Source organism: Adelges cooleyi, unplaced genomic scaffold (assembly GCF_023614345.1).
Source record: "Adelges cooleyi isolate 19-005CV unplaced genomic scaffold, UGA_ACOO_1.1 ACOO_flye_CR_arks_rails_tigmint_CR_PRNA_376, whole genome shotgun sequence".
In the NCBI taxonomy this organism is placed as follows: domain Eukaryota; kingdom Metazoa; phylum Arthropoda; class Insecta; order Hemiptera; family Adelgidae; genus Adelges; species Adelges cooleyi.
The window spans coordinates 7998679-8012598 of record NW_026096053.1 but is presented as its reverse complement, the minus strand read 5'-3'; the positions used below and the strand labels follow the sequence as shown (position 1 = coordinate 8012598).

General features: G+C 36.9%; 2 protein-coding genes across 4 annotated transcripts in view; one reads left to right on the top strand and one right to left on the bottom strand.

Moving 5' to 3' along the window:
• LOC126841058 (semaphorin-1A-like) overlaps nt 1-13920 on the bottom strand; it is a 63377-nt gene that overhangs the window by 19533 nt on the left and 29924 nt on the right. For 2 of the 3 annotated variants that reach the window (XM_050577298.1, XM_050577300.1), the window contains exon 3: nt 548-715. In XM_050577298.1, the coding sequence (XP_050433255.1) occupies nt 548-674 (127 nt within the window). In that variant the 5' untranslated portion in view covers nt 675-715. Of the gene's footprint in view, nt 1-547; nt 716-5889; nt 6072-13920 lie in introns of those variants that run through there. The other variant, XM_050577299.1, reaches the window with a different exon arrangement.
• LOC126840738 (outer dense fiber protein 3-like protein 2) lies at nt 8140-10901 on the top strand. The gene is made up of 2 exons (XM_050576662.1): nt 8140-8301; nt 10335-10901. Exons 1-2 carry the CDS (start codon nt 8140-8142, stop codon nt 10899-10901), a joined length of 729 nt encoding a protein of 242 aa, XP_050432619.1.

Sequence of the window (13920 nt, the reverse complement as noted above, 5' to 3'; positions counted from 1 at the left end):
TGTTTCATACGTTTAGGCATAAGTACGGGGAATAAGTCCAAGGTGATATTAAACCTTAATATTCATATATGTTTAAACTGGGATCAAAACGATACCGAAGTGATCTAGTTTGCCCAGAAGAGGATAACTCGCTTTTCCCTTTGTACACACATAATATACGAGTAAATGTACAAAACGAGTCAAGTTGACTTATCCATTTATGCACAAAAATTACATTTGACTAAATTGGATTTTGTCAATCGGCATCTGCGGAATAAGTCAATAAAAAATATGCGCAAAAAGAGATAACTCGGAAAAAATGTTGTTTTTAATTTTGATTAAAACTGTTTTAAGTTGTCCTTTGATATAGTAATATTACTATATCAAATTACATAGTTTAAAAATTAGTATATTTTGTTCCCATATAAATTTAACCAAAACGACCTAACCTAAATGAAAGCTGTATTTGCATTTTTCCATAAGTAGCAAGTTTAAACGTATCCCCCTTTACTCAAACACCACAGATTTGTTATATAACGAGACGAGTAGGTAAATAATTGAAACTTGCAATAAATGAAGCTGCTCTTGGCCGGTTGACTCTGTTGCCACGCCTCGCCTAGGCTGACGGCAAGCGCCGCGAAAACGACAAAGGCCGTCCGCCAATAGTAGTGTTTGCCGCAGTCCGGACAGTCCATGGTGGTGGCGTTCACAAGTCACGCGGGCAAATCATTTGAAACTGTAACAAAAAACAAACGAAAAAATAAGTTAACAAAACTCATGGACAGCTCTTCCTATAAAGAGAGGTCGGAAAGGACAATTATTATTGCACGCGTGCAGTACACGTTGTGCATTGTGGTCCGTGCACTCTGCACATAATAATATGTAATAATATACACTCGTAAGTCGTTTGACAAGAATTGTTTAAGGTTAATTATTGTTGGACGAAGATTTCTATGCGGCGCATAATTGGTACAACGAGCCGTCTGTAGCTCGTCTCCCATACACCTTTCTCTGGCACATAAATCATTTAATAACGTTGCGGAACACAATACCGTACACACGGCTGGTGCGCTCTATTAGCTCTTGAAGCAGTCATTATCAAAATTACTGTAGACTTAAGTTTGTTGTACAATCGTCGTTACACACTACCGGGCACTCGGTACTACATATTATTACTACCGCTGCAACGCCAAAGGTAATAATAATAAAAATCATTGCAACTTATCATAATAACGTTGCGCGGGGTATCGACACGGTAGAATGTACACTGTACAGCGGGAAAATTTGTTATTATTTTTACAAAAGTCATAATACGGTAATTATATTGTAACTGTTATGCCTAGTGCGCGCACTTATTTTACCCAATATACACCTTGGTCTACGGAGAAGCTTGTTTGTCGAAGAACATTTTTTTTGCTGTATTCATAATGTATTTATAAGTCGGCACAAATTTTTATTATTGGGTCGATTCGACGGTTGCGCAACACGATAATTATTATTATTAAAACACAAAGGCTTCTGACGGTCGGCGAGCACTAATTGTAGTGAGGAAAAAGAGGCGGCGGTGATCTATACCGTGAAAGGCATTATATAGAACGCGGTCGCTCAAAAGAACATCCGACCTAATGGTTTCGAGTAGGTTTGACACACGACACTGTTTGCGAGTGTGTTACATAATTGTTGTTTCTAAGAAAAAAGTAATTTTAAATTGAAAAATTAGAACGAGAGAGGTTTTGCGAATAAATTAACAAACCGGTGACGGCTATGTTGCTACAATATGCAAAATACACGTTCGAAAATACACTTTAAGATTGCCAGACCTTTGATTAATGAGGGACCGGCTCGGATATATTATGATAGCTTCTAGTGCGCAAAACGTTTTAATAAGGACGTGTACAGAATGTCGCCCGTTCAGCGTAAAATTCGCATGCATGTTGTACTTCTTAATTAGTATATTGTACAAACGAAAAAAATTAATTCAATTAAAAAATATGTGTAACAAAAAAACGAAACGTACAAAAACAAAGGTAATCGGTTTATCAGCGTTTATTTTTTTTTCTTAATTAATTTATAATGTTTTTTTTAACATTCAGGTAACTCGTAGGAAAATGTTTATTAGTTATTATAAACGCGCCGATTCAGTAAACCAGTTGTGGCGGAAAAACTGAAAACAACGAGTAATACATTTATAATATTCACATTGTAAATAATAATAATACATAAAAACAATTGAGCAAGCGTAAATTAATTTTGGCCCGTGTACGTTTTCAAAACGATTTTTATCTCTGTATACTTTTTTTTTGTCAAACAGACGACACAGCGGTCACTTTAAAAAAAAAAATTATACCGAACCAGCAACTTATGCCAGTTATCTTGTTGAGAGCTCGCCTCGCCGCACCACGACCACGGTGTACACTGTACATATTATACGTATATCTAATTTGGTGAGCTTTAAAATTATACACAAGGAACGCTCTAAACAACTGATAGAAAGGTAATAATATTTTGTTCACGCGTTTACCGGCTAGGACAATAACGGCGTTTGGGTACAAATAAATCATATAGAAGAAACTTATAACGCGCGATTGGCGAACAAGAGAGACAAGATAGGCGGAGGAAGAAGATTAGGGTAGCCCGACAAAATTGAATTCACACTTTGCCGGTACCCGAAGTAGGCGTTATAATATTATCTCAACACATAAATAGGAATTAACCGCTACTTTGTGATAGGCGTCTTACTATTACTACTAGGAAAATCACCTAAGTCCTACCCGAAGTCCGGTTGTTCGACTCACGCCGTACCTATATTTTTTGTGTATTATAACTGTATAGATATTAAGATTAGAGAACATATTATAACATAAACTACCGTTGAACTGTTAGTAAACGTATGGTGGCGCGTACAAGCCCAGAACACGTCCGTAACCATCAATTTTGTCATAGTATCATCCTTTGAAAAATAACAAATTATCACATATATAAATATATAAGTCACAGGTTACCAATATTTCATACCTACACTATAGAATAATAATAAAAGAGACGCGTGCGCGTTCGACCCGGAACGCGCGTATTGTGCGTACCTTTTGTGTGCGGGCGTCGCGCCATCACTTTCTCCTTTAAACTATTTTTATTTATTATTATTATTCCAAAAAAATTCGTGATAAAATATCAAAATATACACGATAACGCGCGGCTATACGACCGACAATAATCGTATGATGCTATTATCATAGTCAAATATATTCGTATACACATAAACCGTGACCGGATGGAAATTATTATGATTTCGACGGGGCGACGACTGCGACGGCGGCTGGCGAGTACGATTTTTGTAATATTAATACTATTATTATTTTGAATCTAGCAAAAACAATTTGCGTGGGTGCTAGCACAACAACAATCCGACACTTTCACCGCATGCGCATTAAACAATTATACTTTTTTTTTTTTTTATTGGACATTAATATTATTATTGTATACTTAATGTATCGCCCCTCCTCCCAATGAGCGCTAATATAGCCGTGACGCAACAGAAGGAATTTATTTAGAAGTTTTAACGCAACAAAATGTTAAAACCTCTCAGCTCCCCGAGGTAGTGGTGTGGCGGTTGACCTTTAGTCAGCAGTGATGGCGTCTTCAGCCACACGGTCAAACCGCAGAAGAGGTATACACGAACAGATTCCTCTACTAGGTTTTTTCACATATGAATGTATACATATTGTATAAAATGATAATGTTGTGAGTTGCTGCTCTCGTCGGTACGCGGGTTATGGGCTTTGGCGAAAGCCCACCATCCGGGTGACACGTGGGAAGCGTGCAAGAGAAGCCTTATGCAAAAGAGTATATTATGTCGCGTTATAGGGTTACCATCGTCGTCAAGGGGACGACAACGATATCGGGTGTCGACTTACGACGTCTCGAAGATAGTTTTTACTGTTTTTATAGACATCCCATCTGACTGTGCAATCTACTACATATATATAATATTGTAAACAGATTTCTACATATACAAATGAAACAAAAAATACTCTTACAAGTTAATTCAAAATAATTAAATGATAACTAACAGAGAGAGATAGTGATAGTTTATGTCGTGTGCAAAGAACGAACACCCAAGACTTAAGAAAACCACAAAACTACCTTAGAACGCCCCGAGTTACCGTGCGGTATTGAGATGTAGATAGGATAACATATTATAATCATACTAGCGCCCAAGGAGCCCACGCCAGTGTATTTTTGACATTTTTTTTCATTTCCAAAGAAAACCATCACCAACGGCCGTTATAATATTATATTCACTTAATCGTTTGCCCGGCAGTAGTATTCACACTAATTAAGCACCACCGGTCGTTAACAAACGGTGCGCAGTTTATAAGTCCATATACAGGAATAACATATAATATATTTTGTTATTGCCGGGTTCCCATTGCCGTTCCCGGTATAATTACCGAGTGTATGAGACATATATATTATATGACTATAATAACTTAAGTAGACTTTTTTTTTATCCGAATCTAAAACTAAACGAGTTTTTAAACGCTCTTCGCTCGATACGCATTTTATAATATTCAATAAGCCATCAGCGTTCACTTCATAAGTTTCGTTCATTGTAAAAGTGCATTATGTCTTGTAAATGAATTTTGAAATAACGATCTTTTTTGACTAAATGTGACTCCATTAAGCAAAAATTTATATATATTAAAAATTGGTAGTTACACCACTTTTACAATAAACGACCCATATTAAATTATATATATATATATATATATATATATATATATATATATAAATATTATTTACCTATACCTATATATAACTAATTCGTAGAAAACAATATACGGCGCCAGCGGGTAAAATAATCATTTTACAAATATTATAAACAATTATGACCAATCGCCGAGTTCAAGTCCCTGAAGTCACAAAAAAAACGAGTCACCAACTCGATTTCCATATAAAAAAATCTCCCCCTCCCCTTAAGTGCGCACAACCCTTTTGCGTCGTGTATCGAATTACGAAACGCGCGTCTTGTTGGTTAACACCGTGTACGCAATTCTATAGGGATGTCAAAGCGAACCCTAAGTTATTGCTTAACCAAAACGACGTTAAAGTCTTTTTTTTTCCGTCATACTCAAGGCGTGATAAACGGGAGCCGACGTCCAAAAAACATATTGTACGATATTTTGGTGTTTTAACACATCAACCTATTCTTCATCCAAATAAATCCCCCAACCACTCCCCTACTTCATATATTCATTAAAGCTTAACTTACACCGTACAGCATCCGAATGTAAGATCATATCGTTACCGTTTGATTTGGTATGAAAAAGTATTTTTCAAGGCATCGAAGATATTTCTGTGAAATATTTGAGTGCTAATATTATGATGTTGAATGGCGCAAGTAAAATATTTTCTAAAATAACATTAGTGCGTGGACGTCGTTTATGATGTAACATCCAATTCGTTAATCAATCACACGTTGAAATTACCATATTATTCCTGCTATCTTTACTGGTAATCATATAGTGGTGTACACTTAACGATCACAGTAAACACAGCAACGGCATTTTGCACATACACGAATGCGAGCGATTTGGGCGGTTAAGCCATTCAACGAAGTTCACACACAAAAATATCCAAAACTCTAAAACGACGATTATCGATTATAAGAGATAACATAGTATAATACATTTAACCTTTGCAAGACCCGAACAATTTGTTCTTTTTATTTTTTGGTGACGGTGGGTAAGTATATAATGTATGTACATAATCCAACGCGCCGTCGACGCCCCCATATAATATCGTACGCGACATTGGGTCGACATATCGACACCTAAGGCGACGCAATCGTTATCACAGTGTACGTACAATTTAGTATTATAATATTTTTAATTGTAAAAAATTACTTACTTGCGCGGAATGCGACAGACCGACGTGCTAAGGCAATGGTCACGACCGGCGCGACGGACACAACGCATAGCTACAATATTAACACGACTGCCATAAATAGATAAATAGATAATAATATATGTGTAAAGGTATGGAGATGTCGATCGTCCGGCGATCGTGTGTGCACTGACGAATATCAACGGTCCGTGTGCGTGTCAACCGGACAGCGTATTGTCGTCGGCCTATCCTGTCGCGCGCTCTGGCTCAGGTATATAGGTATATACCCTACCTAGATACACAGGTTTATATACAATGCGCAAAAAGGCTTGTATAATAAACAATAATAATACTACGGCGATGAAACGATAACCTGCGTTCATAAAGGATTATTATTGTTGCGAAGGAATAAAACTGCACTTAGACAACCGGAGCGAAGAATGATGGCGTGCGTTTAATAACGATAATTTCCGACACGATTGCGGGCCAATGGCAATAAGCCTAGAAGGACCTCTCTATACCGACATGTACCTCTGCACACACTGACACACAATACACTCGCGCGTTTACGCCTTGTCTAAGCACATACAGATAACAAACGGCACGCGAACTGCAAATCGCTCTATGGCCGACCGATCGGCCAAATCGACCGTGTCAAAAACCATATCATAATAGTTTAATAATAATAATAATAAAAATCTAAGCCTAAAACCGAAACCGGTCCGGCGAAAGACGTCTCCGTTTTTTTAATGTACAACCGGTACCCGATCAGAACTGGTGGTCGCAGTATCAACGCAGTAAGTGTGGACACTTCAAGTGTGCTCTAGGAAAGACTTGCGACCGGTTAGGTTTCGGGGTCACGCCAAAAGTGAAACGTTGACGCTTTTTTTTTCTTTAAATACATACTGAAACTACTATAACAACGATACATAAGAACACGGTTAGTGTGTACTATAAGTACAATACAACGACGATGAGTCTATTTAATAACTAATTTTTTTTATAGATTGTGTTTGTAAAAAAAAAAAAAACAAATTAAGAAGAAAAGTCGTAATAGTCATTAGTAAAAAAATTGTCGTTGTTGCTGCTATTAAAAGTATCACTCGTAACACGTTTATTGTATTATGTGTTTAAAAACCTGTGATCGATACAATATTCGTATAATATACAACTAGTAGAAATTCTTGCTCGGTAAGCGTTTAAAAATTGGAAAACTAAACATCATAATTATCGTTGCAAATGATTATAAATTACACTTAGTCGACACCATTAAATAACGGTTTTTTTTTTAAATTTATATTTCAAGTACTACCTACTTCATTAATTAACAGTTTATATTTAACGATGTGATGTAAGAACACAGTCAACACTCGACATAAAAACATTAAAACATAAAACGGAAAGCGTCAACGTTGTTGTTTTGACAAATTGAGACTTAACAGATATGTAAAAAGATTTTAACATTGCGACTACACGAAACTTTCTTAAACGGATAATCTAGATAATATATTATAACGGTAGAAAACGAAACGACGCCGATAACTTTTGGTGCCTACTTTTCTTTTATAACAAAACAAAATGTATAAAATTAATGAAAAAAATAATAACAACAACTGCATCAGTGTAGAATATTCTAACGGAGAAAAGTGAAAATCGGATGATGCGTTTATATTATTGTAAAGAGAATTTCCAATTTCTGCGCCATACAGTAGGTATATTGTGTGGTATCACAACTCCAACGACCGTGGAAAGTATAATTATTTTCGCACCGAGCCTCTCTCGACCGATGGCCAACGCTGATAAAATGAAGAGTAGGTACGCAGAGATAAAACATAAAATAATAAAAAAAAGGCTATTTCCTGGAGAAACGCCTGGACAAGATGGATCACGCATTAGATAACAGCAGTGTGTATTTGCTTCACTCGAACGACACGTAGTCGTTTGACCTTTATTATAAATGGTATAGGCATAAATGGCCTATGGTACAGGTACCATGTAAACCATATGAGATGGGTCGACGCCGGATGACCGTGGACATGGCGTTGAGATATTTCGAAACTAACTACATTGAAGAAACTCTGTTAAATTAAAAATTAAAATAAATGTCACAACACGGATAGACTGTTAATATAAATAGGTAGGTATAGTAACCGAGGGGTTTGGAAGGCAACGTTTTTGTTATTGTTTTTATACAGTTTAGAAACACAAATACTTAAAAAAAAACATACACTGCCACACCATATCTTACAGTAAAACACTTAACTCTTTTTAAACATGGACAAGAAAATCTTGGAATACAGCAGTCACGCTAAAACCAGAAGTCCGGGACCGGCGGCGTACAATTTGAAACCCACCATAGCCGGCAAAGAGGTGACGCCAGACCCGACAGTCGAGTGGCACCCTAGATACACCTTAAAGGCACGGAAAATGGTCCAAGTGAGTCCAAGTCAATAGTGTACTTCCTTCTATATACATATACCGACGTTGAACGCGACGACAATAGAAGTGTGAAAACAATTTTTTATTTTTTTTAAAAACCGATTATAAACAATAAACGAAAGACTATGTCGAAGCTCGACCTTAAACGAGTATAGTATACCTATATACATGGCGAGCGGCCTTAAAAAGAGTATTATACGTTTTATAGAATACAAATTTATAATAATTATTAGACGAGGAAGTTTTTTGATGTGTATTAATAAAAATATGTCATTATCAGGGACGCTTAAGTGTCACCGTTTGGATAAATTTTAAGTTTTTTTTTTGTTTTAATAATTTTTGAAAACATATTGTATAATACTGTGACAAACCATCGTCAGCTGTGACTTTGCGATTTTTCTCTATTATCGTCCCAAGTACGTTATAATTCAATATATCTCCCCCTGCCTATACCTCCCGTCGTCGACCAAAATATAATACTGCAGTATAATATTGCGCCGACAATAAGGTTAACAAATTACTTAAGGTTTTTTACCGTCGCTATATTATAATATACATGTGTTTACGCCGGATTTCTCAACAGCGCGCGCCAATAAGCGTTGTGCAAGTGTTATTCGGTGGTATTGTCCGATGTGTTTTTTTTTTTAATATTAATTATACATTGGTCAGTATATAATAATGCACGTACCACGGCGTTATTATGTACATGAGATTGAACAATTGTAATATACTCCTCCCCCTCCGTTACGGTAGCCGAAAATTGAAATAAATAACAAAAAAAAATCCACTTCGGTAAACCGATCGCGGCCGATGAATACAACGTCATTAAGTGCGCCACCGTACACGGAGTTGGCCCAGCGTTATAGGAGTGAAAGGTGAACGTTACAGTATTAATATACTATTTGAATATAATACACGGTAAATTGTAATACACCAAAACCGTATAGAGCGGCCAAGTAGTCAATTTTTTTCATTATATATGGCAATGCCACCGATCTTCCAACGCCAGTGATATTTGTATTTTATTTTATGAATAGCCGTCAAGTTATTAATTACTCTATTGACCGGACGCTTGTTTAGAATAGTGGCGGGTATATCCTTTTTCAGATAAAGGACACATCTTGCATAACAATAACAATATTATTATGTGATACGTTTAATATACAACTAGTATCGATTGTTGGTTTCTTCGACACTATAATTAATAATTAGTAGGTTTCAATTTTCGTCGACCTACGCGTAAACAACGTGTTTACGACACCGATGTGTGCACATCATACCGCCGCCCTGTAAAAGGAAATATTGTTTTGACCTCATTACAGTTGGTCTTAGTAAAATTACACTCATTATCACAGAAGAGACAGAGAGAGAGAGAGAGAGATAATGTTCAGCGTAATGTGCGGTATATCATCATGCCATGCACTGGGATGGTCGTACTACACAGTCAATACATTTCTGTGGTACTATAAAAGAAAAAACAAATGAAAATTGCTTTCAATATTAGAATATACTCGGCCGTTACACATTGTGCTAGTGACAATATAGGTTATAAGTGTTCTCCGACGCCAATATAATAAGATTGATATTACTGATCGATTGCGAGATAATCCAAAATTAATTCGACCCGATGTATTAAAGATTTCCATTTCACTATAGAATAGACATACAAGTATAGACATCATCACGACGACAAAGGGTTTTAGGCGCCGCTTGTTTGCCATATTCAAGAAGACTCAATATTGTGATAAAATATATTATCCTATTATACCTACGAACAGGGGAAAAAGGGTGTTTGTTCCATTTTTCACATAATGGTGCCATTTGACGGGACTATTTATCGAAAAGATTACAGTGCGGCCAACTTGGCGACTTTAAAACGGCTGATTTTGTACGCGCAGACTTAACAGTGTTTTTGCTCTCTTATGAAAAATCGTCATAAATGGACATCTATACCAATCTTCCCCGGTCATATATGATTACATTCGAGGCGAGGCTGTCAGGATACTGACAGATTGTATTGTGTTTTTCAGGCGAAGCCCGTGGGACCGGGACCGGCGTTCAACACGGCGGGTTTGAGCAGGTACGGCAAGGCCAAGGCGCCGAGCGCGCCGTTAGGCCGTCCACTGGTTTTGCGGCAAGACAACCTACCAGGGCCGGCCGACTATTGTCCGCAGCAACAAGATCACGTGCCCGGGATCAGGATAGCGCGACCGTTGGCGGCCTCGGACCGCCGGCGACCGAAAGAGCCGAAAATCGGCCCACCGGCGCCCAACGCGTACATGCTACCCAGCACGCTCGACGGGCCGAAAACCCGGATTGGCCGACCGTTAAAAGACAGAAATCCGCCGCCGTTTCCGGGGCCCGGCCAGTACGGCCTGGTTCGGCCAGACGTGTACAAGCCCGCTGCGCCCGGCCGGTCGATGGGCCGCAGAATAACGATCAAGTCGGTCGAGAAAAGGCCCGGGCCAGCCGACTACTATGCCGAGTACTGCGCGTACAAGCCGACCACTACCGCCGGTGCGACGTTTGGCACAAGACATACAGAAAAAACCGGCGTGTTCGCCGTGCCACCCGACAACGAGTATTTTGCGTGCTAAACACGCTCGTTAGTTTTCATTTACAGACCATCACACCCAAAACACGTTATAATATTACCGAACGCTATAAAATATTGTGTTGTACGCCAAATTTAAAATAAATAAATAAAATTTATATTCTTTACAAATAAACTAAAAAAAAAACCAGGCAAGTCACTTTTTTGAATCTAAGAACAATAAAAATAAAAAATGTTTAAAAAAAATGTTAAATTTATGTTTTTTATCATGTTTAGAAAAAAAGAACTAATTCGTTTCGTATCAAAACAAATTTTATAACAACAAAACAGCCATTTTTAAAAAGTGACTTGCCTATATTTTTCCCTGTACCCTCCAGATAATAAATAAGCGTAATCATGTATGCACTTTTATTCGTTTTTATTACGAACGAGTGCCTGCATTGTCGTATTGAATACAAAATGGGCTACACACTGCAAAACGCCTGTCATGACCTCGTCGGGCTGCAGACGGATTTACTGATTGTAATTTAAAAAAAAAACCATGATTTCTTTTTATCACCGTCGTTAAGATAACACACGGGCTTTGGCGTTTTGACCGACAATAAAAAAAAAACATATGGTTTAGATCACACTCATGAACGTTTTGAGCTCTTCTTTAAATCCTCGACTAAACAAAACAGTGATAAAAATAAACAATGGGCGTTGATACACGTACATTTTTGGGGGTCGATGCGGGTAAAATAGGTTTTTTTAAACACATTTTGTCAGCCCCCTAAAACAAAATCATTCATTATTGAAACATTATCATCATTTTCTCGAGTACACAGATCGAGGGTGTTTTAAATATTCAAATATGAGAGAGGGTGGCAACCATTGAACATTGCTTAAGGGGAAGTTTCGAGGAAGATTGATTCTTTTGTAGCGCTTAATCGCACACAGCCTATTGCGGTCGTTATGTTACACGGTAAATCAAAGCGCAAAACCGATGCAAAAATACAACACATACACACTGCACACGTGCCCACGTCTTTAAGTCAACCGAGCCTATCTATACATATATATGTATACATAATATACAAGCCGTTATGCGCATATCTTGTCTATATACAAAACCGATGACTCGGTGCATTTCCTACACCTATACTGCCGTCGTTTGTGCGCGTTTAATTCAATCCGTAAGCCTCGACCGCTCTGTAAAAATATGTAAACACAATAACATAACGGCGCAAACAATAAATACTTTTGGGGTGAACAATCAGATTTTAATTTTTTTTTCAAAATATTTTATCTGAACAGGTTTACTGTTTATCTCCATCTCGAATCGCCCAAATTGGCCGTGAGAAACGTCCAACGACAAAACTATAGCGAACGATTGCAATGGAAACATTAAAAAAAAAACGCATACATTACCTATAGAAAAATACGACCGTCATGTGAACCACGAGACAAGTATATAGCTGGTCCATTTACTCCACAAGAAGTTTATATTTTAACTTATTACCATACGAATTACATTTTTGCAACAAAAAAAAAACAAATCACATCCAGTAAATACACGAATTTCCCAAAATGGGTTTAGTTATACGGTATAAATGTATCTGTCTCTAACAGGTGTACACATTAGAATAAAGATAAAATTATAATTATAATAATAGTAACATGAGACGTTTTTATATTCTACTAGCTCTACCCCGAAACGCAATAAATTCAAAATTTAATCCTAAGAAGCTGTTCAATATTATGCTTGCGAATTCGTTCGACGCCAATAATGTATTCTACAAATCGATTATAATAATATATTCTGTTGGTGTTTTTATTCAAATATAGAATTTAAAAAAAAAACCATCATCTGTTTTCCTTGTGGATTTTTATAATATCTGCGTTTGACGCAAAACTAATAATTTATTAATATCTTCAAGCAAAACAAAAACTAGTTTTTACGGCCAATCCTCTTTTGTCGCCAAACAACGGACGCGTTTGAAATTTTAATACAATATATTTTTTTTCAACTCGTACAATGTTTAGAGCTCTCGGTATACTATATACTATTTTACACGTGTAGACAAGTACAATACACATATTAAGCGAAACGCAGTTTAATTACACCGACGAAACCCAAATAACGCCAATAAATACAATTTCGTACGCCAACCACGTCGACGGCAAACAGACGGTGTACATATTTATTTATTTTTATATTATTATTAAAATATATTATAGTACTATCTCATTACTATACGCACACACACACGGTCGTACAAGCCGTCGTCTCGTTTGATGTCTTGAATACTAACCCGGCTCTGTATAAAGAACACACTACCAGACTTACTATACTGCAAGCTATACAGGTACACCCGTATAATATACCTGCTACATATATAAACAACCTAATAGCGTTGGGGCCGTTACTAGAAAAACCGCCGTACGGGAGTTACGCTGTGTAAATATTATATTATATTATTATTATTATTATTATTGTTGTAACGCATGATGATAATAATAAAATGGTAAACAAAACGGACGGCCAAGATCCAAAAACACTCCTTGTCCGCGTGTCACAATAACGCCTGTAATCGACCGTGTCGAAACGTTTTGCACGACATAAATGGTAAAAAATAATTTAAAGAAAAAAAAATTAAAAAAATAGTACATAAAAAATGATATTTACCGTACGCGATTCGGTGCCTGTGGACATCTCTCACGGGTCAATTTGACAACAATAATTATGACATCAATTTTCAACTTAAACATGGTATTTATGATATTTTATACTAAATATTTTTTCTAAATAAAATAAATATACAACCTATATACTAAGAAAATTTCTATTCACAATCATTTGTATAATATCAGTATACAGTTCTCGGTCGATATGAAACATTGAAGAGGATAGGCGAACGAGTTAGGTTTGATTGCTTATCATTTTGTTATCAATTCCACGATAAATCCTCTGTAACGTCCCTCGGGAACCATTTCCATTAGCGCGATACTGTCCGGTTCTTTCTACCCGCATTAAAAAACGTTTACCGTCCAAACTGAACGGTTTCGCCGTGAAACCCAAG